This window comes from Anopheles stephensi, chromosome 2 (assembly GCF_013141755.1).
Source record: "Anopheles stephensi strain Indian chromosome 2, UCI_ANSTEP_V1.0, whole genome shotgun sequence".
Classification (NCBI taxonomy): domain Eukaryota; kingdom Metazoa; phylum Arthropoda; class Insecta; order Diptera; family Culicidae; genus Anopheles; species Anopheles stephensi.
In genome coordinates this window covers 53984828-54011415 of record NC_050202.1, presented here as the reverse complement: position 1 = coordinate 54011415, position 26588 = coordinate 53984828, and the positions used below count along the sequence as shown (strand labels likewise).

At 44.6% G+C, this 26588-nt stretch overlaps 1 protein-coding gene across 1 annotated transcript in view; it reads left to right on the top strand.

Moving 5' to 3' along the window:
• Positions 1-26588, top strand: part of LOC118502694 (M-phase inducer phosphatase-like) — a 108664-nt gene that overhangs the window by 17684 nt on the left and 64392 nt on the right. Inside the window, exon 3 of the mRNA XM_036035210.1 lies at positions 6893-7103. Within this exon, the coding sequence (XP_035891103.1) occupies positions 6893-7103 (211 nt within the window). The remainder of the gene's footprint in view (positions 1-6892; positions 7104-26588) is intronic.

The window sequence follows — 26588 nt, the reverse complement described above, 5'->3', positions numbered from 1 at the left end:
ATACATACTGCAGACGACCGTTGGCAGACTGCAACCTTAGCGCATGGGCCCATTCGCCTGGCGCTGATAACCTTCAGTAATCGGACAATATTTTTGGCGCGAGTTTTTACCCATCAACATTGCTAACCTTTTGCCCCACCAGTGCTGCAGTTGGTGAATGATTGCACGGGATTTCTAATTTCTTTTTTTGTGCGGTGCGGCACAGTACAAAAAGGATTGGCCGTTGTACAACAGTTCGCCGGCAGGATTTATGGGTGCAACAATGTTTACGGGAGTTGCAATCGGTAAATCGTAATTATTTCCAGCAAAAGAAGCACAATTTAACGGAATTAAAAACAGCACCCAACGATTGTGCACTCGGAGGACAATCGGTGGTGGTTATTTTTTGTTTGTTCTTCTCCCTGGGCTCGCTTGCTCACCCAGTACGACGGCAGCGTATATGGGCAAGGCAGCAACAGATTTGTTTTGTGGATTGGACTTTTTGGGTCTTGAGGGAACAGTATCGTAAAGTAAGATTGTTTATGCACTCTACACGGCAACAAAGGCAGTTTTGGTGAGTGACAAGAAGTTGCAGTTGAAAATGTGGTGCCAGAGTTTCGGAAGGAAGAGCGTAAGGAATCTAGGATGTAGCATTGAAAAAAAAAATGCTACCCCTGATTCGTTTTTAGATGCACCGGTGTCTCAGAAAAGACTTCCTTCTTCCTGAAGGTAATGCAAAGAAGGCAACGTGAATGTCGATCTTTTTTCACCCCATCTTGAAGGCACCCCTGGTATTTTTTTTCCACCCGGAGATCGCGCGCCCGAGCAATATCTCTTACCACCGGGGAACGGTTTGGAATTGGTGCGCCAGACACAAATATAATTTGATTTTTTAGAACGCTTTTACCTAACCCGCCTGCAGTGGAATCTTCCCGCGATCGTTCAGGAAGCAAACCGCGGCATTTTAAAATGCAAGAAGGACATTTGGTTCCGCATGCTCTCTTGCTGGAGATATAGAAATAGAGAGCTAGAAGAAAAAAAAATTGGTGCTTAAAATAATGATTGATAACATTATCATCGCGGCATTTCAGCTCAGATGTTCGTACTGCATCGTGGTAAAAACGCTTGAGCATACATTATGTGAAATTAAAGCTAGACGCAATACAACGCAAGCCTTTCGCGTGCGCGTGAGACCGTGTTTGGATTTTCCCGCTGTTCAATCCGAAGGTGCTGCACCCGGAAGAAAAACTGTGTTGTTTGTCACCATCGACTTTATGCATAATGATGAAATCGACTGTGGTGCTCACTGTTTTCCACCGGGAGGATGAGATCGTTTTGCTGAGGGTATCATTTTTTCAAGGAAATGGATATGTGTGTGCCGTTTTGTTTTTTTGGTTAAGTACTATTTTATGCATGAGAATTCTTGAAGCACATTAAAATGTCCGGACGAAAAAAAAGAACTAGACTGTGTGCAGCCTGTAGCAGCCGGTGATAGTTGACAATTTTGATGATACCAGTTTCGGGATCAGAGAGTTTTTTTTTTGGGAACCGTTGACAAAAGATTAATCACGGCGTTTGCTTTACCATACGTTGGAGGGCCATTTTTTTTCGTGGCCCCGAAATTCAAAATGACTGGTGTGGTTGACGGTAAAAGTAGTTGCGTTTCGAAAGTTTTACTTCGAAAAAAATGTATTTATTTGCTAAAAAAAGTAGGATAAATCGAACGAAAAAAAAAATTCCTCAACGATCTGGGAGGACTTCCACTTTCCGGCTTTTATGCGTCTGCTCGTGCCCGGTTTTTCCTGTTGGGTGTTGTGCGGGGAAAAAATACTTTACAGGTCCTCCGGAACGGGATGATGCATAAATTAAGAGTTTTGAAATTAAAATAATCATACCTCCTAGCTGCTAGTCCGCACTCGTCCAGCGGATACGTGTCGTTCGATCTTGTTTGTTTTAGGAGCGAGGGAAGCTGATGATGATGCACATTCCTGCCGTCGTTCAGTTTCAGCTGCCGAGTACGTACGTAAAGTCCGATAGTAATGTCGTTTTTCTTTTTGGTGCTTTGGCTTTGATTGCGTTATCTCGGGCGCCGAGCAAAAACTGCATCTCGACGGTGTTGAGATAAGGGAAGGATTGAACGTGCCCGTACTTGCCGGCCGGCACTGATCCGAACCAACCTTTCGATTGCGTCGACGTCTTCGTGCTGCGGAAGAGGTTAACTGGTTCTTCAGGTTGTTTGTTTGGACGTGCACTCGGTACCGAGATGGTCATCTTGTGGGGTGTCCTGGTGATTGTTTTTACCAGTCGAGAGATCACCGTTTCGGGTGGGCACCAGGAGAACAATGCGAAGACTTATTAGATTCGGCACGGATAATTCGGCTGTAGAGGATGGGGTACTGTGGGTCCGGAGTTGGATTTCGAGTTGCGTACAGCTGCCGCTGCTTGAACTAGTTTTGATTAAGCGATCATATTGACCTTTGCCGTGACGTGACATCTTCTGTTTTGCTGACGCAATTTCTCAAGCATTTCTCACTCTCGGGAGATGTACTGCTGTACGCAGAAACTAGTGATATGGCGAGGACAGTTATAACGTCCAGTCTGGTTAGACGAGTTTATGTTCTACCGGACGATATATAGCAGAAAGGATTTGAGCATGAGGGCTGTTTTCCTTCTTCTCGGCTACAGTTTTCAGTGATTGATGCTTAAGATGAACGATAGAAATGAACCGGAACGGATGGAATAAAAAAGATTAACGCTTTTCCTGCTATGACTGTGTGTAGCCTAAGCCCGTTGAATCAAATCCGATAGGCAACGACGTCTCGGCCATTTTGATGCTGCTATTTCTCATCCCATTTCTTTCCGATTAGATGGGTTGATTTTGTGTACAGTTTCCGGTGTACTTACGTTGGTAATAGCTCAAAAGTCTTTTACGTTTTTTTTTCCCCTGAAGACTGTTAAATTATATGTCACTAGGAGCACGCGTATGAGTTATCAAGAGACGGGTTTTTTTTCTGTTACAGATCGCAGAATGTTTTTTGCGTACCAAACTTTCTCACATTCTATTTTCAATCAATCATATTTGCTCACTGTAATCTGGTTGGTTGTCCTTCGAGCATATTTGATCGCTCTATCTGTTTGAACATCAAAACTTCCACATTCCAAACCCAAAGTTTTGGAGGTGATAAAGTTTGGTGAGTTGTTGCTGCTAGATCAATATTTGATCTAGTGCGTGCGGTGCGGTGTGCGGTTATTTGAGGTCGTCTCTGCTAGACAGACACACGCATTGACTGGCGTTGTAAATGCCGGAAGTGAAATAAATAGTCAAGGAAACTATTTGGCTGATGTTTAACTTGCGATACACGCACTACACGATTATAGGTGGAATTTGTGGAGAGTGGAGTCCTATGCTTGTACCACACATTTGCGTAGTTGCGTTGCGCAACGGCAACGTCCTAACGGTCATCCTACTACCATCGTTCGTACGCAGTAGAACGAGTGCTTCAAATCATGGATCACTTGTCCACGTCCGTTGAAGAACTCGTCAGAGCGTAAAAAAAGCGCTTGAGCATTCTTCCTTGCTTTCTTCCTGCTTCGCTAGAAAGAACTGGCGCGCGGGATATTGTATGTACAACCTGCTGCCGCTATAATTGTTCGGTGCAGTGAGCTGTACATTTACATGAGAAGGTGTACAAGAGTAAGAAAAAACTATTCCTAGACAGTGGGACCGACTAAGGGGTACAAGTTTGTGTTTGTCGCCATCATTAATGTACCGCCTTCTTCTATTGGAGGCAGTTCTTTCTACCGAAATGCAACAGATATCTCCACCGTATGTCTGCTGTTCCGCACGAAACATGAGTTGCGGCGGTAAGCGCGACGGAGTAATGCTTCCTTACGCTTCTGCCCAACTATCTGCTCCAACATTGTTCCAGCACGGAGGGGAGAAAAATGGAAATAGCCTTACCGGAATATTGTGCACGGAAGTGTGAAGAAGTGTGCCCACCAAGGAAAGCGAAACGAACCCTCGAACCTGGTGCGTGCGAGGCAACGCCCGGCAACATAACAGGTGCAACGGTCGCTACGATGGACTGCTTTCAACGGTTTTTCTTGACCACTTTCGACGGTTAGCACGGGTGGTTTGATTTGTTTCGAGGCCGAGGATGTTTTACTGAGCTGTTTTTTTGTTTGCCCCCTTCTTGCAGGAATCACATCACTTCGTTGCCCGGATATGATTCGAGTTATTTTTTCGAGACGGTAATTTCGACAGCGGCGGCAACTCACCACGGCGCAGTTCCTGCCGGATCGAGCTACGTTAACGTCGTCCGGTTGGGCCTGTAAGGCGTGTATCGCTCGCGATGCACACGACGATCCACAGTGTTATTTTGCACGGTTCAAAGGACACCCACAGACAATGGACGTTGTTTCTAAGCCAAATTTTCGAAGGGACTGCTCTGAAGAAGGGCTTGTGGACATTCTTTAGACGGCGGGCATTCGGCTGGAAGAGGGAAGTACAGAATTGAATACTTCTGGCGCTGCGCACGTGTTCAAACATGATCGGCACCAGTTTACACCGGATGCTTCGTTCCAAGTCTTATGGAAATATGTTGCACACGAGAGAGGGCGAGGTCGTACGCCATGCGTCGTGCTAGGAAATATTCGATGTCTGGGTTTTATGACACGCGTATTACTTCAGAAAAAGGGAAAAGATCATCAAATGCGTGTCGTTTTTTTTTGCGTCATCCTCGGGAGGTTGTATAGCTTTCAATTGTAGGCCTTCCAAACGAGATCTGTACGCCCTCCGTCAATTGTGCTCGAGTGTGCTATTTATTGTAGTTCAAATTTCGCAACTCTTCCAGCTACAGCAAAGCAGCACGTGTTGGACAAATGATGAACACATGGCTAGGCTCCTAACCGGGGCTGGTTGTCCTTTATTCCGTCATTCTTTCGGTCTAGCTAGGAGTCGATCCTGATCTCTTTTTTCCATACATCTTACTCAGTTTTAGTGTGGGTCTATGATTCGGAAATGGAAAATACCGAAAGCGAGTGCCTTTTAGCAAGTTCTAATTGTATGCAGGACTGTCTTGCCTTAGAATATAAAGCATTCTGCTTCCTTTCGGGATTCCTTAGGGTCTTTCCTCATGGCTGTCGGTTGGGTTTTAGCCAACAAAAAGAGCAAATCGAAAGTGATGGTAACGAGATGTACGCTTCCTCTACTGAGATGCGTTTTCTTCCGTTTCCTGTGTCGTTCCTTTATTTTGTCCGACAGAGGATCGCGATCAACCTACAATGTAGACGGAAGGTTTGCGAAAGGTTTGGAATTGTGGACGGTATAATCGGAAGTAGACACTTTTCGGATAGAGATCACTGCTCTTTGCTGCTCCGTACTCCATCGAGAGGTACGCCGTTCACTTCGCTAGAGACCCTAATATCCTGTTCGACATAAAACAACCCCCGAAACATCAAAGCACGTTTTAACGAAGCGAATTTAGTACGAGCAAAGAGAAATGAAATTTAAATCATTATAACGCTCAATCCTTTTTTTGGCAGTCTTCAATATGCTGTGGTTTCTGTGGGTTGAACGAAGAAGGGAAATTGAACTTGAAATCAATCTGTGAGCCAATGGGCAATGCATGGATGGATTCCGATCAAGTAAAATCCAAGCAAAGTAAAATGGACAACGGAAAGTGACCGTCAATTGCAGATTTTACTTATTATAGGATTGATGTAACCTTTTTTCTGATAGGGTCAATAGTCTTGTGGTCTTAAGCCAGGTGTAAGTTTTGGTTCTCTTCAATAATTTGTCTCATAACATGAAATACTATTGATTTATATTATTACAGGGTTTCTCAGACCAGTTCAACATTGCAACACTATATGTCAACGGCATAAAACGCTAATCCCACATCGTAAATGCAATTCATTTTCGTTAAAAATTTCGCATATCCCCCTCTTTTTAGCGAAATCTTTTTGGCATCTCGCATCATGTTGCCTGGCTGTAACGCATTTCAACACGGGAAAACAAATATGCAGCTCCGTAAAATCCCAACTCTACAATGGAAACCCCTATTTTACGGATGTGTCAGTATGCTCATACTGATGATTCAATTCGGTGATTCTATGTTATACTGCTTATTTTTATATTGTTTTTGAAGGACGGCTTAAAGCTAGATAACAATACAAGTACAATTTACCTGGGTTTGGAGACATCGTTTGTTAGATTTTTAATGTTAATTTTTAGATATTTTAATGCTTTTTCTATTCCGTAAAGCATTCTTCTTCTTTAACTTCTTTGCCACCACAGCTTCGAAAGGTCACGGTCTGCCATTTCTATCTTCGACTTTATTTTTTCCCGTGGCTGGATAGTGACAGTTCTGCGTACAGGAGGCAGCCTGGATGGGATTCAATCTCCGGTCCTACCGTGTGAAGACCGGCGCCGCAATCGCCTCGGCCATCAGATCACCCTGATTGATTAGAATCAATTGAAATGTTGCGGGAATTATACTGTGAATCCAAGTAGTATAAACATTATATAAAATTTGTGTACATAATAGCTCTGACAACTAGGCACTTTCCAATGTCGAGTTGGGATGCGACGGAGTTGAATGTTTTTTTTTTCTCGCGTTGAGACAAGTTAATGAGGTTGAATGGCATATTCGATGTCGGATTAGCGTTTTATGGTGTTACAATGTTGAACTGGTCTGAGAAACCCTGTAAGAGTTTAATTACGATGATTCAAACTTGAGATTCAAGTGAAATTAAAAAAGTTGTATATAAAAATACAAATAAAATATCCATCTCACAAAATCAAAGTTAATAATTCCCAACAAAATTTAAAAAATTTCAAAAAAAAACCCAAATACAATTCTAACTCACACGTTTTCTTTCGCTTCCTTTTCTATCGGTTTCTCATTCTCAGAAGGAAAATTTCAACGCATACTGAACGGAGAAAGTGCAATGATGACGCCGTCTTCTGCCAAGGGTGCTTCCAGCCGAGAGCAGCTTCCGAACGCTGACGAACGCTATCAAAATCTTGACAACGTCGGCGGTAACACCAAAGACGACGAAGGCTCCAGCCAGTGGCAACAGCAGCAGCAGCAGCAGGAAGACGTTGAAGCAATGCACCACAGGTAGGTGACAAATAGTCCCAAATTGCACAACCCTTCGCCGTTTTGCAATGTGCCGCAAAAAAAAGAAGCTTTTCTCCCGTGTGTTACACATTCGATTGTTTTTCTTGGTGCAATTCTATTCTACCATGACGATTATGTGGCGCCACGAAATCCAGCAGACAGGTTGCTGTCTTTGTGTAGTTTTGTTGGCCCGTCCGTTAATGTGTTTCTGTGTTATCACTGTAGAGCAGACACAAGCAAGCATATGGGACTTCCATACAAATGGGTATGACACTGAAAACAATGATTAACTGGAAGTCATTTTTCACAAATTTTAGCTTTGTGCATGCTGTGAGCCAGGATCGAACAGCAAGTGCATGACAGCGGGCGACACAAAAGGACGCAAAAAAAGGATGTATGTTATGCATCGATAGGAAAGCAATTGTTTGTCGGATGCAATGAGCCGAATGGTAAAGAAAAAAAACGCATAACAGCCTTTACAGGGTTCACTTCTTTGTGCATGCCAACGATCACTAGCTGCGTTGGCGTACCGATCGACTATTTGCTTCTTTTTTTGCAAAGTTTTTTCTCGCCCTTGCTTGGCGCTATCCTTCGTTAAATGGACTGGAGGTCTATTTGTGGCCCTCTGCTTGCTTTCCTTTCGAGGGTACGATCATTTATCATGTTTATCGATGGGTTTTTGGCAGAAGATCCCTGGCGCGTTTGGCAAGGGTATCCGCCGTTACACTTGCACAGTGCGCTCGGGTCCTTTAAAAATGGATCCGATACGGGTCCGGTATGGTTTCTCCTTTTTTTTTTTTGCCGGCGTGAGATTGACCTGCCAGCGTATGTTGAAAATAGTAATTAAAACGTGATTTCTGCACTTTAAATGATTTTCTTTTGTAGGAGTGCGGACTTTTACGGAGTTTAAAGGCACGATCGTGCCAATACGATCTAACGCTGGTCTATTGTTTTGAGCACACTTGCGCGGACAGTGGCAAGGGTGGAAACGATCATTATAAGAGGTTATAAGTAAAAGTACCAGTAATGGCATCGGATGTCTTATAGTTTAAAGAGAAAAAAATATGTAATTATCGTTTGAGCTTCTATCGTTACAGGCGAAAGAAAGGAATTGTGCGCCAACTTCAAATCCGTCAGTAGCAGTATGGCTTACAAGTCTTACCACGTTACCATGGCTAATGAGGGTTAATTTTCTTCTGTGGAAAATTTTTACAAAGATTTTAAGACACACATCGGTCACGCATTTTCTAGCAAATTGCAAAGATCGATCAGCTTCGACAGCCCTATCATTCTGTGCTGCCGCCAGAGATCAGAAGCCTGGTCGAAAGAAGGTTCCCTTTAAACTTACCGAACCAATGGACCTGTTTCTCTTTCGGAGCGTCCAACACAGAAACGGTTTTGGTGGCACCATGCCGGGTCATCAGAAATATTAACGATGGTACGTGATTTGCAAAAATGAGGGAAAAAATCTCTTCAAAAAAAGGAAAAACATCCTGACGGGGTGCTTTTTCTTCAGCGGATACACCTTGCTAGCGGCATTGCTCTGCCCTGTCGAAGTTTTACCGAATGCCGAAAGTATGGACAATTATTCGGTAAAATTGCATTTTGTTATTGTTCACGGGAAAGTCATACTTTTCATCCCCCACCGAAAGGTGTTGTATTCGCCCACACCGAAAAAGAGAGGTGTTTTACAGCTACGCGAAGGTGCAAACTGCACTGAGAAATGCATTCACGCCCGCGTATTGTTCAAGGACCGGTAAAAAAGATAAGTTGGAAATGGTTGACGGCCAGTGCTAGCCGTGATTTTGGGATGCTTGCATAATTTACGCACCGCACCAGTGCGATTCGAATCACATTTTATGACTCCACCATGGTACCGTGTCGTAAAACATGCATGCCGACAAATTCTGGACGGATAGGTCCCTGGTACCCCTGGGAGGACGAGCACCGTGCGCAAAGGTATCGCACTGTGCATCCAGGGCCCTGGTCCGTGGTCTCTCGACGGGATGAGCGCCACGCCATAAATAACACCCTCAGGACTCAGAATTCGGACGTGTTTTATGGTACCTCATATAGAGCAAGCGAGCATTCTGGGAACTTGCTTGGCTGGATGCTATGTGGAGCGTGTGAGGTCTGAAGCAGCTAAAGATTCCACATTTTATTGGTCTAATATTGAAGTCAATATAATATTGCTAGAATGTAATGTAAACTTCAATTTCAATGCTGAAGTTAAAAAATTAAAACATGGCGATCTTCCTATACTCTTATAATGCGGTTCGATAATATTCTTGTCGTAATACTCATTAGTCCTCTTCTCTGCATGCGCTTAACAACAACATGACCATCGTACCCGTATGAAGGCTGTTAAAGTATTTAACGGCGTCGTTAATGTTCAAGGTTAGCTCCATAATGAAATGTCAAAGTAAAACCGTAAAGGACATAAAATTCGTTTCTCTGGCAGTAGGGAAATTGTGCCTTTGAAAGAGTTTGCTTGTTACAATTTTCGTAATGACCCATGGTAAACGGTAATAAAACCAACTAATCTGTTGATTCTGCTACCTAGAGCTTAACTCTGTAATTGGAGAATCATAATAGAGATTTGCTTATTATGGAATATGTTATTAAAAATAATAGAAACATGATTTAAACCATTTCCGTTAAACGCTTCGGTACATCGTTGCGCAACTATTATCAAGAGATGTGCAGAAATTGGATATGACGCCATGTGAGGTTCCTGGAACATAACCTGCACAGGATATGCTGGTGGTCTACATCTCATCAGCGATGAACCTGCTGGCGTGTAACAGAAAACCGAGCGGAAAAGCGGTTAGAAATTTGATCCCGTTTACTGTCAAAATGGATTTGCATGACACTTTTCGCTGTCGATTGTAAGAGCTCGTCAGAAGTGGGTTGAGAATGTGCGGTTTTGTTGGACATGTTTGGAGCAGTGATGTGAAAGACCCAGATTACCATATGGTAGGAAGGAATCGTTTATCCTTTGTTTTGTGTTAAGATTGAGAACACTTTTTTAAACCAATATCATAAAAGTAAGTCGTTTTCTCCTAGAGATTCAAGGCATGTTTAAAAATCGTAAATTAGCTTTTAAATATCCTTTCAGCTCGTTAAGTTACGCTTAATAGTAGCGCTAATGAGGAGGCTGTCTAAAGAGTAAATATTGGTTCTACCAGGTTCCCACCAGACACCAACTCTAGGCCGTCACATTTGCTGCCGAGAAGAAATACGTTAGTGTGCCGTATGGCAAGCGGGCAACTTTGCCGTGCTTTATAGGAAAAGGATCTTCTCGCTACCAACAGGTAATCGGATACGAAATCCGGTCTTCCCATATGGCGTGGGTCCTCTGGTGTCTCCCCTGTGATTAGCCGCTCGCCAGACACGATCGATTAATTGGGTGTTAGATTTATGGATCCTAATGACCACCCACCCCAGAAAGGACGGGGTAACCGTAGACCTTTTTCCCTTTTGATTCTTTCTACCGAGAGTGAGAGGATCACCTTGGATGAAAGGTTTGTTAATTTGCATTTTTTATTGTAAAGATACAGAATACCACACAAGAGTCTGGAATAACATACCCAGTCATTCTGAAAAGTAAAGATCTGGTCTCTGGTGCTGCCTTGCGGAAACCAGCATGTTTAGCAGTGGAGTGTTTATGTTTTGTTATGCCTCAATGAAGCAAAGATTGCTCTTTGTACCACGGTGTGTACTTTCCGATTTGGAAGCACTCTGCGTTGGTTGGACCCCATGGCGAAAATGGAGGAAAGTATGAAGTGGGCACTCGAATCAGCCGTCCGATCGCCAACGTTGACTGTAGAGTTTAATATGGTCATGCAGAGAGCCGAAAGATGATGATGTCCCTATGAGATCTTCCAGCTTTTTTTTATGTGTGTTGAACTTCAAGTGCAGTTCTCGAGAACGTATGGCGCGATGGTGTAGAAGTAGGAATAGAACGAGCATGGTAAGGAGGCGGACATTTTTATCCTTCTTCCTTCCCGGCGTATGTTGGCTATTATGGTAATGCTTATGTTTTGGCGCGTGAACGTGGCGTCCTGTTTTTAAAGCATGGTCGAATATCGGAAGCAACGGCAGTAGTTTCTGAAGTCAATTAACACTGCAGTGTTAGAATTAAAATTGCACAAGACATCTTCAGTTTTTGACTTGATATTGTTGGAACACGTTCTAATCTACGCGCCATTTATAGACATCCTTTGCGGATGTCTTTAAAATAGTCGTGTAATAATGATGGACCTATTCGACAGCTACTTATCCTAGCCGTTATAAGCTCGATCAACACCGAACAGGAAAAAGGATATCTGTTCGCCTTTTTTTTGGTTTCTTTCCCCGAGATTCTGGTAAGAAGCACCGATTGATACCGCTATTTTCACCTTGCTTATAGGATTTCTTACCCTGACATAGTGCGGGTAGGTACACATATAAGGTTTCTTCCTTGTTCTAGAAGGTACCTGTTGCTCACTGGAAAACATGCGCCGTATACTCGCCGCCATTGTGCCCCTGTCCCTATTATGTCCGCCGAATTCTGTCTACCTTACCCATTCATCCTGCTGGCCCCCGGTGTAGGGTGTGTGAAACGGTACGGCTCACGATCAGGAGGCTACCTGTTCTTCCTGTGTTCTGTTGTTATTCCCTGTTTCGTCCTCCGGCTGGCAAGTGTGCGTAAAACTCACCCCCGTGCGCCAATACATACGATCCTTTGCTGACCCGACGGGTGTTGATGATCGCAAAACGGTTAGTGCGTTGGTACGTGCGAGACGCTTGGTACAATGTTCTGTGGCGTTTGTATGGGAAACCCGCTTTTTCCAGCTTCCAGTGTGGGTTGTTCCGCTCACTCGCTCGCCAAACCTGCCGCCCAGTGTCTAACAGGATTATAACAGGTATGCTTCAGCGATCTTTTATCCCACTTTCGTTGTTGTGAATTCTGCCATCCGCTGTACATAATGCGTCTCTTTTCTGCTTGTGTAGATAGCTGTCATCCTACAGCAGCGCAACACAGCCGCACAAGTGTATGTGATGATGGGATAGTGAGCTGTGGACACGAGTCAATCTTTCTGCTGGATGACGGTTGGGCGAGCCGTGAGAACGTGTGCGCACCGGCAAAAGAGTGCGTTTTTATGATTTGTTGTTGTTGGTTTCTTTCCATTTTTTGTTGTTGTCCTAATCATCAGTTTGCTCCTTCGTTCGCCCTTACCGAGAGAATCTCCGTTTGTTTATGCCGAACGGGTTTTTTTTTTCGTTGCTGTCATGTGGTTATCCTTTTTTGGCCTTTTTTCGGAGCGAAACCGTGGGAGTAGTGGGAAACGGAAAGATTGGATGGAATTACGACCCGACTCGGTGGTGATGTATTGGTAATGGGCAGTGTTGGCGCGCTTTTTGAATATTCTGGCGCGAAAAAGCAGCGTCAGGTGGATTTTGGACGGGCTGGAAATCTGGCTGGAAAAAAACGGTGGGTCTGTCGGTGAAGCATTATTGGAACGTGGATGTGTGTTCTATTGTGGCCGGGAATGGTTTCATGTACTTCATGGTGCATAATAATCCCATTTCATGGTTTTGCATCATTTATGATGTAATTGATGGTTCGTGAAGGATACCTGTCAAATTGCTTTGAAGCTCTTATTAACGTGGCATACATAGGAGAGGAGGACATATTTAATGGACATAGGCTCCTTTTAAGACGAATTCGTTCTAGGACCAAATTATAGAATCCAAAAATTGATCTTTTTAAGTTGCAGTGAGAGATTTTTTTTGCATTAAGCGTGTCCTGCCATGGCTCGTGAAGGTAACTTATCCCATCCATTAGATTTCGACTTCAATTAATGAAATAATGGCATTAGTGTTTACTCATCTGTCGTCCATCGCCGTGAACCGCAAGGATAGAGCCTACTTCAGGGTTAATTGACAATCAGCTCCCGGTAAATCTTCCATCATCTCGGACTTTGGAAACAAAAAAACGCATCGACCACCCCTACAAACTAGCCGCATCCGGGCAAAGGCAGAGAGGACGAGAATTATCATTTTTAAATGTTTGCATATGCAAATTTACGAAACTGTCTTTTTTCATTGCTGTCCTTCCAAACTTGAACCGCTTGCCAAACCCGAATTGTGTCGGGGGAATTAAAACGGCTCAGGTGTTTTCCACTGTAGCTGCTGTTCGGGGACTTCTTTCCGTTTGCCAAGGGTACGCAAAAGCAAATGGCAAAAAAAGGTAAAACTTATCAGTGGCTCTGAGGAGCGCAGCTTATCTCGTACGAAAATAAACAACCTTAATATTTAGTCTTTGAGTTCATACCGACCGAAGGCGGCAAGCAGCTATTTGCATTTTTTTTGTGTGTCCTCCGTTGCATTGCTTTGGAAGCTGATTAGATGCTCAGTCGAACGGTTCGAAGGATAAGCACCGCCGATATTCATCGTAACGATGAAGGGCTGATAAAGGGCCGTCCGAAGGGAAAGCATTGCAAAACCGGGTACCTCCTGCCGGGCGGGCGGGGTTAATCCTTCCGCTGAAAGAAAAGAGAATCTCGGAAAAAAAGACACATTTTTCTCCCTATTCCTCGCTTTTTGCTGCAGGGAAAGTAAAGAGAATGGCAAAAAAAGGAAAAAAGAAATCCATTGATTGCTGCCTAAGCTTACTTGCGTTGGACTGTGGTCAATTTTCGTTTGTTCGCGCGGATGTCACGACAAAGGTTGGCTGTCGCTCGTGCTGACGGTGTGGTCCTACGTGCTGAATCCGATCTGCTGTCCGGCGGATTGCATGCTTTACGGGGGTATTTCGGTTCGTTTTTGTCCAGCAAAATCGCTCGGGCTTTCTTGGCCGGGAATGGATCCCTTTTTTGGGTTTGAACGTGATCGAGTTATGGGTACGTGCCAGCCTGTATGGTTGCAATTCGAGGTAACCAGGCTTCGAAAATAGTGCATATAGGTAAGGGAATAACGTGGAACACAGCGTGCTGTAAAGAGAGCGTGGAGCACGTTTTACGGAGCACTTTTTGGATGATTCATGAATAATTTAAACAATTCCGGTAGTGAATGAACGTGTAATTTCGGGAATCATTACATAATGGAAGACAACTTCCATAGGCGTAATTCTTATTGCCTGTTCGAAACATTGAGCTGTAATGAGAGTTACTGAGGTTGAGGAGAAAAATCAATGTTTTCCTTATTTATGGTCCGCTTTTCTTCCTATAACTCTCTTAACTTAACCTTAAATATGCAAATAATCGTTACTTTGTGTTGTCATTTTGAACCAAAAGCGATGAATCCAAAAGCGATGCCCCAAGTCCCGTTACACACACACAGCATTCCTTCATTACTGAGCCCTTTAATCAGGGGACTCGTCCGGTCGCCCGTTTCGTTGCAATTAGGGGGAGACCAACAAACTTTGGAACAGCAACTTCGGGCTATAAATGATTTTCTCGGGTGGGACCCTCTGACTGGTTTCTTGAAGGCAAGAGAGAGCAAAACAAAAAAAATCACACCGTACGAGAATCCTTTCTTTTTTTTAATGGAGCAGTCTCGAAGACATAAACGTTCTCACTCGGTACATGATGAGACCGAGGACATGGGCAGGCACACATGTATGTCATTTGGTTGCAAACGGAGGTAATTAAATCAGCACCACCGATAATTGTAAACTTTGTAAACCGGTTCCATTTACCCCATTCGGTTGCCTGAAATGGCCGAAAGGCCCGATGGGAAAATATGGTGGATACAGCAACGAAGTTGGTTTTGGTTGAACATCGTCCCAAAATCGTATCCCAAACGAACCCAAATCAGGGTTTACTGGTTCGATTCAAGAGCTGAATAAATATTGGCCAGAAGGGTTACACTCGGCCTTCGATTCGTGTACCGGCCACGTCGTTCAACCGGACAAACAGGATTGTGCAGCTTATAAAGCTATATTGGAGAGCCACGTCCTTAAACTGTGATATAATATACATACTGGCGGGGCTCTTGAAGCTTCTGATTTTTCTTCACCAGGAAGAATGGTATTCTGAGCCGTTGCCGAAGCGAATGAAGTACAATGTTTTTATTTTGAAAGTCATATGTTTCGAGAAGGAGCGTTCGTTACAAAATCCGTCCAACAGGAAGAGAACCTTTTCTCCGAAACAAGTGCAACGCATGATCGTTTCTCCGAACCCGAGGTCCTTTCCCGGCCGAGCGCACCCAAACAAATCTTCAAAAAAAAAAAATTGGAACAAGTGTTTCGCATCAGCGGCAACGCACACTCCCACAATGCGTTTAGATTTTCCTTTTAACTTGTTGTTTTTTGCGACTGTCGTCATCTTTCTGTTCGGTCCCTGCAACCCTGCAGAAGTCATGTGTTTTCGATCATATGATTATTTATTGTTCCGCTATCCCATGGTCCTTCTGTTGCGTGCCATCTCCCGGCAATCTTTAGAGAGAAGGTTTTTGGTGCCGATCGATGTTGAACGATTTGCTTAAAGGATGGGAAAGGCAGCAACAAAACACGACCAACTACTCCCGAAGAAGGTCGCAAAAGCGAAGGTCCTTTTTTGAGCGGGCCAAATCCTTCCTCTAGCTGACTGGTGCTCACATCTCCTGCTCACACCAACTGCATGTGGGAGCGTGTGGTGTGGGTGTCGTGGATGCGGAAAGCAAAAGGGATTCCTTTTAAAGTTTAAAAAACCTCAAACGGTTCGGTATGTCATCGTAGCCTTGCGTGGTTCGATGCATTCCCGCAACTATATCCCTTTTGCCCGGGGATGCTTTCTTCTGCTTTCTTCGGGAAGAAGGTTTTTTTGGCAGAGAGGCACCCAGACATTCTTGAAGAGCTTTGAGCCCACCTACACACGACTGTCAAATGGGCGCGAATGGGCCGTTCTTTGGGCTGTAGATCGATGTGATCGGGTTCCTGTTTGTTGTTTTGTGTTTTTTTTGGGGTCTTCGTTACGTTCAAGTGCAGCATTTTGCGATCCATTCCATTCCATCCAGCATTGGGTGTGCGAGTTTCCGCAGCTTCAATCTTGGCCCTGAGGTATCGCTAGACGGCATTGCTAGGGTCTGCGGATATTCATTTTTTGTCTTACATTTTTCATCGTTGACTTTGGCCGGATTACACTGTGTGATCTGGGTTGCCCTGCTTGTTTTTTTGCGCTAGTAAATCATTCGAGCGATCGTAATGTGCTGTGTTGCATATGGATTACATATGTTTGCCATTTGGTATGGCGGGACATGAGAACGAGCGTCGGCAAGATGGACAGAAAACTGACACCGTATGATGCCGCTCGGTATGGGATCAACCGTCGGCTCGAGTGGGTTCTGAAGGGCTCCAGCAAAGGGCGCTCTCGGAAATACCCCCCGGGGTGTTTGGAACCGTAGCGCGGAACCGTACCGGCGAGCAGTCTAATTTTGGGCGCAAATGATGATCCTGTGGTGATCCTCGCCAATGGAATGCATGCGCCGAGGGAACATGTGTGCAACACAAGTGCTGGGCGAAGAATGTCTACATTCGGGTGACATACTCTGATTGGCATTCGATGACGTCGGGAGAGGAATATGACTAATTCGCACTAGACATTTAAGGACATCCTGCATACTGACAATGTCCAACGGTTATGGTGCAGATATTTAATTGCCGGTCACGACTACTTTATGCTCAATTGACGCCAATATTACGCTTGGTGTAGAAATTAATCATCGCCACGGACGTAGGCTCTTAATTGGGCGAGAAATTTGCTACCCCTTTTCGCCGTACATCTTTCCTTGCCGCCGACAGAGGCAGGCCGCCAAAATGTGAAACAATACCAAACATTGTGGTTCTCAGCATGCCGACCGTACCGGTTGTGGTCATTCATCATATGCCGCTCGCTTGGACGAGTCGATCGGACCAAGAAGAAACATCATCCATCATTGAGCGGTATCTATCGTTTCGTTAACAAACGCGTGGACAGCGGTCACTTTGCAAAATCAAAGAACGTAGAACCGAACCGGCGAGTCAGTCGTGTACCGCACACCAGAGCCGACATGAAAGGGTTTCTATTATTCGACAATCGTGTAGGGTTCGAAGGACCGATTCATTAATCGCCATCATTCATCGTTTGATGACTGGGCCGAGAGCGTCGACAAACGGCAGCAGTTTCTTCCCCTTTTTTGGGTCCTGCCGAACAACCGTCCCGTGCAGAACTCATCCATCTTTTAGGGCGGTAAAATTTGCATAAAATTTCGTTAGGACTCGCCCGGGAATGTGTGAGCTATTTTGGGACAGTATCGGAACGCCGGAAAAGGTGTGAAATTTAGCCTTTTTTTGTTGCTATTCTTTCCGGACATGGACTGGTTTTCGGAAGAATGGTGTTGTGGCCGTCCGGATTGACCAGTCCCGGGACGGGGCTACCGGTAGTACGGTTGTCTTTTAGAGCTGGTCGAATTGTTTGTTGAAGAGGAGGAATTGGCGGTGAAATGGTGTGCCCAGTGCCTGTAGAGCCGAAAAGGGTGACTAAGCGATCGACACATCGTTACGGAACATCTGTCGTCGGGGCAGTTAATGTGTGCATATGGTCGCATATTGGGTCAGTTTCTAGTTGTGGTTAGGTTCAGGAGTTTCTTAAAAAAAGCCTAGAATATTGAAGGTCTTGTTATCCTTTTTTGTACATAACTTGGTGCTCTTATCGAAATCTCACGCTAATGAATAGGTGTTTGTAATGTATGTCCAACTAAATTCTAGTAACTTTTTCAAATATCCCACGTTATCCCGTCCAGGAGCAGAAGTAATGTGCTACCTAGAACCGTTCTTCAACTCGTTCCTATATCGCCGCCTATCGACCCTCGGTGTGAATTATGAACTTAATATGGGTGCTTGCAGCAGGCAGCCACGCGGTCCGGTTCATTAGAAAGTCATGAACGCGAAAGCGGTGTTACAGGTACAGGGTAGAGGTAACCAGGTTTTTTTTTGTGGGGTACGCAAAACACATGGTCAATGCCGGCAACGGCAGTAGGGCATTGATGGATCGGGATTCTTCTAGGCACCCGGGTGTGGGGTGGACATGTTGCTGTTTCAGTTTTGTTTGAACTAACGGTCACTTATGTTGACGCGGTCGATGTTTATCAGTGTCTCGCGCGTCCGCCAGCTGTTGGAAGGGATTTGGTTTGGGATGGACAAGAAAAAAAAAAGGTTCACTATCGGGCACCCCGGGTCCAACCGCACGCCTAATAATGCGATAAGGTATTAGCGATTGCGGCACTGCCATGTGTGGTTTATGGTCGTGTGCCCGAGAAGCCTTTTTGGTGGTCTTCTTTTTATGAAGTCCGGGCGAAAGATAAAAAGTAAATGCTGTGCTATGTAAATAGGATTTTCAAACATTTTTTTTTCCCCGATAAATTAAGAGAACGTCTATATTGAATAAAAAACAAGATGTCTTATTCTGTTCTACTTGACGTTTAATCCTTCTTGATGAGCATTCTTACTGAACTTCAATATCTCTCAGATGCTCAGCTCACCACAAGGTAAAACTTCTATTTGGCTGCACGACTTCCTAGGTCATGCCGGCCATGTAATGAGATTTATTGATACTCCGTAGTTCTATAGTCAAGTCCTCACAACAGGTCCGGATAGGAATTGATTCCCGGGACCTGTCATGTGAGGACTGGCGCCATTATCACCTCAAGGTACAACTGCAGAAACCTGATTTGCAAAAATACATTGTAGCGATATGCTGTGTGGCATCAAATTTCCTCTCAATTACTAGCAATAATTGTTCAGGTGCAACATCTTCTGGATACCCTTTCTTGTGCGAATGCCACAGGGACTTGTTTCATTGCGTAATAGCGTTTATCGTCACATAAAGTTAGCTTGTTAAAATCTTAACCTTTCTTGCGTGTATCCTTCGCTTTTCGTCAATCCGCTTCCCCCTTAACGGTAGTTAAGAAGAACCCTGCAGCAACCGATCACCGTTCATTGATAATTGGGTTGACCAAAGTTGGAAGTTATCAGCAATGTTGTTTTATCATCCACCGGTCGGGATGTGTCTGTCCCCCACCCACCGGACAACCCCCGTGTACTACCCAAGGGCTTATGGCGATCGGGTTCCTGGCCCGATCCTCGGCATGACAACACAACAAAAAAAAAAACCAACATAAAACCGGTTGGCCATTCTTACAAAACCGAACCGATGTAACTGCCGATCTGCGACTGTGATCTGATGCGCAATGCTCAGAACAGGAAATCGTTCATCGCCAAGTTCATCGAACCTGGCATCGGCATCATCAGCAACATTGCAAACTGTGAGAGATGTGGCCGCCCAATCGATACCAGCATTGGCAGTCGTGGGGGAGAGAAAGGAGGACCGGAGGTGGTGAAAGTTGGAGCCCTTTTGGACCTTGGAGCGCACTCTGTGCCTGAAGGAATCTCTGGAACAACGGGCAACGGCGAGATATCAGGTACGACAGGAAGTCAGCAGTCTTTGAACCTGTTTGGGGGAAGTTATGCTTACTTGATGGAAAGGAACGAATTGCTGTGTTTTGTATGTGTGTGTGTGTGTGTGCATGCATCCGTTGTTGTTATTTTACTGTGAGTTTCAGAGTGATCGACACGATCTTGAGAAGCTTCTGTTTTTTTATGTTTATGCCTCCGGAGCCTCTGCCCTTCTTGATGGAGAAACTGCTACTGTGGACGAACCTAAAACAAGTTGAACTGGTTTCACCACCTAAAGGGCAGTAGCCAAACGGGAGCACACACACATCCACACACTCCAACACATACCCTCGCAGCATAGGTTTTAATATTTTTTGGAGCGTTTTACGTAACGATCAACAGGAAATGGACATTTGCTGTGAACATGTAAGTTACCTTATGTGTCTGACCAGCAGCTTCGAGACTTCAAGTTAACCGAGAATATTCTACTGTAGCGCTGCCTTGTAAGGTATAGGACAAGCGATAGTCCAGAACCAGAATAGCGCAGTTAGGAGGTCAGCTGACTCTTCAAAGATCATGTTATTGCTGTTACGCGCCAAAACAAACTCCAACTTGTTGTTGCTGTTGTTTTTCGGCTATAGCTTTAAAGTTTCTTTCCCTCTCTTCCGAGAATATTTTAAAGGGACACAAATTAAATAAGCAAACGTATTTTATGGCACGGTTCGGTCGGTTGCCTTTGGGCCACGACTTTGTAAAGTATTGAACATCGTTACAATTGGTTGGCAAAAAATAAAAACCAAAGAAAGAGGGAAACATCCGGTTCTTTTGTTGAAGTGTGTTTTTATGGCCTACAAATATCATTCCGAGCAACGTTGCGTGCATTGGTTTATGATCGAGAAAATCTGCACAAACTCGACCGCCTCTGTTGGTCCAGCTTGGCCGGACTGCGATTGAGGACTTCGGGAACTGAGGTATCTATGGTAACTTCAAAGACAAAAATGAAATCCTTAAAAGAAGATCTGTTTTTTTACTAAGCAAAACAACAACGTACACCAAAAATCATACGTTTTTTTCCTCCGCAATGCAGCAATAGGAATTCTTGGAAAGTATTTCTCCGACGCAGCTTAATATGCACAGCGGCAAGCGTGTCCGTTGGCGAAGTCTGTCAGGGTGCAGTATTCCAATTCACCCGGGCGGGATGAATTCCTACACCGCACACCGGCTGTTCTGGAGCTGCTATCGTCGGACGAACCGTAATGTATTGCGCTTGCATGCTAATTAGTTGCATGCGTCGTCGCATATCGGGTTTTTTATGTTTGCAGACCCGTTATGCAGGACTATGCAAATGTATTCAACAAAGGTTGATCACACTAGCATCGCGCGTTCCCAGACTGTCGTCCTGTCGGCGGCGACGAATTGGCATACATCGCTCCATGTGCATCCATTCGAAGAATCCGCCCATCATCTGCCGGCTTCGTGAGGGTGGGCGATGTTTTGTTTATACGATTCGACGACACCCTGACGTGTAGGTCTCATACTAATGTTTTTGCCGCATTCCTTGTGCGTTGATTGTGGATAGCGCCTGCTGTTGAACCGATCGGCATCGTACATGCATCCGATCGCCGTTAACACACAATAGTGCACATTGTTTGGTAAAAAAAATCAGACAGTTGCCGCCGTTTTTGAGGTCCTCTATCGTGGTGGGAAAATTGTTGTTATGTTATTGGGATATTTTGTGTCTGTGAAATATGGGGTAAAAGGGCTCCATTTCGGAAAAGGCACGTAGCGGCGTGTCGGGTGCATTCCGCCGCTAAAAGATAGGCGAGGATCCCTTTTCGGGAAAATGGTTGTCCTTCCTAGTAAAAATTCCTGACTTGAAGCTAGGGTACCCCCCTCCTAGAAAACGTCCCTGGTGGCGACGGCAGAAGGAAGATCCGTTTCACGCCATCCTAGAGAAAAAAGAAGAAGATCGGGTTTTTCATCGGAGATCCTTTCGGACAGGATCGCCATGATTCATTCACCAACGCGTATGGGTGTCTCAAGTGTCGGTCGGTACACTTGTATGTGCTCCTTTTTTTCTTAAGATGTGCAACTAAACCGAGCGTTGGATTGGGTCCCGTGCGTTGCTGGTCTTTCGCAATGGTCTGGGATGAATGGGAATCTTCCGTTGGCAGGAAGGACCTGCAGCGTAGGGGCAAGTCCTTCGGTAAGGAATTCGGTGCGGTAATCGCCTTTTTTTAAAGGTCCATCGTTGCAGCTCGCAATTTGATAATGGCCCACTTCTATCATAATGCCGCTGCATTGTTGCGTGTAGAGCTCGTGTGTTGTTTTTTGTTCAGCTCGTTTCATTGATGGATAAATTCCTTTCCCATCGTTCGTGCATTCCCGAGTGCACGAAAAAGCGGAGAAAGATCCCACCGTGTTTGGTGGTCAATTCCATTCAACAAGGGAGCTAAAATAAAGCATTTCACGAGAATTCTGTAGGTAGCCGTAGACGATTTAATAAACCATTTCGTGTTCAACAAATATGGACTCAGTTGTTGCAGTACAATTGATGGGAAGATTATCGGACAATGTGGGAAAAGGGACTGGACGGACCTGTCTCGCGTCTGAGCTGGATATCCGTTCGTCTTGTTTTGGACCTTATTGTATGTTATTGTCCAATCTCATCTCATACTGAAAACTGTTAACAGCGCTAAGTTGTGCGTCAATCTTCATATTACGTGTTAGAAAGTGTGTTAAGGATCTGGCACCGTTTAGTTTCCGGTAGCACATCCAGCTGATAGTGCAAGGTGGTTCGGCTTTCATCCGACCGGGCCACATTCCACGCTTCTGTCCGTTATTTCTGGAGCTCTCGCCCGGTCCAGGAATGTGCTAACGCGGGTTTGAGAACGAAAACGATCCGAAATTCTCGCACTTCTCTCGTATCTGGCCACACGCCGTAGACAGGTGCATATGGAATGGGGTTTGTGGGACGCAAATGTTGGTCTTCAAGGAGACAGTGGCAAATTAAGAATGGCAACGGCTAGAAGTGTCCAGTTCGAAGTAGTTCCTAGAATGAAACTGACCATTAACGTGCATGCTCTCCTATCCAGGGTGATACAATTTTATGCCAGCCAGTCTGTCTGGGTTGTCTTCAGCTGATCGAGCTCAAACGGAAATGCACGCGTTTCCTATGCACGCGATCTTGTGGGATGGGTAGGTGGGAAGATGAGGTGGTGGGTGTCTGTGCTAAATATAAAAAAACTTGGAATGTTTGCAACAAAATTAGCCTCCAGGAATTGTGTTAATGGAGGAGATGGTCTTGTTTTTTTGCAGACCTTGGAAGGTTATGCATATCTCAATTGGAAGGTTTACTTTTTGCTAGAAAACGTGCCTGAGATTTTAGTGATATGTAATAAATTTCTTAAAAAAAAATTGTAGTTGTTTAAAGTTTTCTCAAAATATTGCGGAACTTCAAGATCTGCTTTTTATTATTTAAAAATTGGAATGACTATTATTTAGACAACAGGAGGCTTGCCTCTAGGAGGATTTTAAGCGTCTTGCGCGTGTGCTACGTAATACATTTTCGTCTATGTCTAAGCTGCAATCGGATGCTCCGGAAAGTACATTTTAATTACGGAGAATTACTCAAGGCCAGACTGGGCGATTGGATTAGTTTAATCTTTCCATGAATCACATTGCACCTTCATGCACCTGCAATGTACTTCACTCTCAGCAATTACTCCCTCATCACCGATTGAGCATACGCCTTGAGCGGGTTTTCAAGTACTCAAGCATTTCCGACTATCAATTACCAGCTCTCCAATCGATCGGCTTTCGAAGAAAGGTGAGAGTCGGCGAAAGATGAAATAAGACGATCTTCACGATTCATTAAAATGCTTCCCGCCAAGAAGCTAGAAAGAAAGCTGATAGCCAGATCGCCAAACCCTTGAGCACTTCTTGGGCGATCCGGGCTATTGTGTTGATGTAATCAGTAGCGCAAAACCTAGCATCGCACATGTGCCATAAAATCATCAACACTCCTTTCTCCTTCCGTCGGTACGAGTGTGTTCCCGCGGTGCAGGAGAAAGCAACCTAGCGGAGGTAAAGGCACGATAGAACGTTCTGTCTCCTACGCCCTAACCGTTGCAGCACCCTGTAGGTGACGCAGATCGCGCAACTCTTTTGTGTATCCTTTTCCTTTCCCGATGGGACAGAACACGGACAGCAGTTTTATGATGTTATGCAATAATCGTAATTTCACGCTCACCTCGCCTGAAGTGGACTCCCGACTGTTTTGTCGATTATCACACCATCACGAAACGAAACGGCAACGAAAGACAAAATTGTTTTGTTGTACCCTTACTCGTACCCTCAACAGCAGCATATGCGTGACTTATGTTTTTTTTTCTCTGAATTGTTCTTTTCATTTTAGGTATGTAAATCGCTCAAATCAGCGGGGAGGATGTTCGCGTACGGAGGAAATATGATCGGTACATCATTTGGTTGAAATTTCGACAAAATATTCTTCAGATTACTGTCCGGAGCTTTACGGAGGTAAGATTTGTAAGTCTACCACCCGCTTGCCACATTCACCCTCCCCAACTGCCCTTTGGTCGGGATTGAAAAAGCAGTGCTCATTAATCGGGCTTAATAAGCGTTCAAAAACCTGTTTTTTATCCTTCCTCCATCGGACGTTCCAAAGGCGGGAAAGACGCCCAGACGATCCAACCCAGCAGCGGATCCCGGTAAAATGTAATTTCTTACAAGAAAAAGTTCTGACTTCGTTTCCTCCCGTTGCTCCCACGTAAGACGTACCTGCTTCCCGGTGCTACCTACAATAAGACCTGTCTTGTCTTCTCATGACTGAAAGTTGTGCCCTTTTGCCCTCTCTCTCTCTCTATTCTATCTCACACACAAACACAGTGTTGTGGTGTTGATGTGTTTGGTTTTGCTTCGACCACGTACCCACACTCACCAAACCCGCACCGAGCCCTTTACTTGGTCTCGATGGATTCAAATCTGTGCTCTTCCACGTACAGAATTTCCATTTCGATTCGTCATGTCGGGAAGGGATACATTAAACGAAATCTTATTCGATTACGAACCAAGAGGCAATCAAGAAAGCGAACGCTGTGTAAGCCCTTTGGTTTATATCGCTTGAATGTTGGTGGGAATAGAATAGTGTTGAGGTTCGATTAAACTGAGTTGCAGGGTCAAGGTTATGGAAGGGGTTTCCTTTCGTTTGATGTACACAGATTCACATTCCACCACAGATACGTGATACGAAAGTCGTATCATCAAATAACAAACCTACATTGTTTTCGGGATTTCTGAAAATTCCTTTACTAGCCCATTACCTTATTTGCTGGCACCGGAAGCAGGGCAAGTAATTCAGCATGGCCATACCATTAGATTGGTTCAATAAAAATCCTTCAGACGATTTTCCGTGAAGGCTTCTTCCTGGCATGCCCAGCATCATTTGCTGTATCCATTCAAATTTGACGTAACCGCCCGGAGCATTCCTGATCCCTTAGGGCACGTTCAGGTGTAGGGCCTAACTCGGCCGACGAAGCTGCCGGCATACTTATTTGGGTTGCTGTAAAAATACGGCTACCAATCCATCCGGAAGTAGTCTCTGCGTGTTAAAAGGGTTTACGATCCATTTGCGTAGCAGGATGCCGCTGGTGAAGGTTTCGTGGGCAACTATGCTTAATGTCTTCGGAGCAACTGGTAGACGAGCTTTAGCATAGCAGGAAGTTGTTTGTGGCAGGAGCTCGCTTCAATTTTGCTCGATCCATACAAACTGCTGCTGCTGCTGTTAGGATTTGGTTTGTGTAGGTAATTTTGGGCAAGGTTTTAAAACCATCGTGGTTCCAGATGTGTAGTTTTTTTGTTTTCGCTGTAGCCATGACAGTGATACGCCATTGTGTCACTTCTTTCCGGTGTGAAAATAATGGGTAAAACTTCATTTTTTTTAACCTAAAAATGTGTGCAGAATCCTGTGATGCTTTTGTTTGAAAATTGGGAAACTAGGTCACTGGTCACCGGGTGTAGTGCAAGGTCGAGCTGTTTTTCGTAACTTAAAACGGAACAGGAAATGGGTGTGTGTTAGGTTTAACTCCCGCTAAGCAGTTAGTTTTTTACCAATGCCTGTAGAACATGCACAAACTTTATAACTTATTTGACCTTGTTTTCAAAGTAATTGCAGTACCAGCTATGTGTGGGGCCAATTCCAAAAAACTGCCATATCAAAACGTCCTAGTCTTAATCGAAAGGACAAAATAATTTTCAACCACATTTGTTAGCTATTTTCCGCCATCGAAAGGGGTAATAACGTTCTCACGAGATCTTCGCTTCTAACCGTGGGAGTATTTCGTTAGTCGGTAGAAAATGGAGTAAGTGATTATGGCCCAGCGTCCCGAACGTCCCATAAAACCTATCTTCCTAATGACGCGTTTCCCGGCATTCTCCCGGTTGGGGATGTATATATTTTCGGAGAGATAGACTGAAGATGACAAAAACAGGTTCCGTCCTCAGTTGGTTTGAGATTATCATGAATCATCTTTCTAGGACTAAATACGTTCCCTGAGGTGCATCCAAGGGGACAAGCGTTGTAGAACGAGCCATCCCGCTAGTATTCCTCGATGTCGGCGCACAATCCTTTCATTCGTGAGAAGAAGGAATGCTCGGTCAGGAGAAGACGTTAAATTTCACTTATCATCGTGTAGAGCAGGTCCCTTAAATTTCCATTTCCCTTTCAATCCCAGCGTACCTGTCGTTATAAAATCTGTAGGTCCACGGGACGTATCTGCGAGAAGGTTAGACACAGGCATTTAGAATAGGGCCCGGCTTGATGCTCCAACTTTGGGTTAAGAAATTTTATCTGCATTTCTATCCACCAAAATACTGTATTGTTTGTGTGTTGGACGGATAGTTTCTAATGCTCCTAATGTGTTTGGTATAATTAAAAAGTTAGTAATCGGTACCGCTGTGTCGTGCCCGTCCTGCAACCCGAACCGTACCGTGCCCGAGCCGGCTCACAATCCTTTCGAACGCTTTCAATCATAGCCCACGTAGTCTACGCCTGAGAACACGTGTGCCTG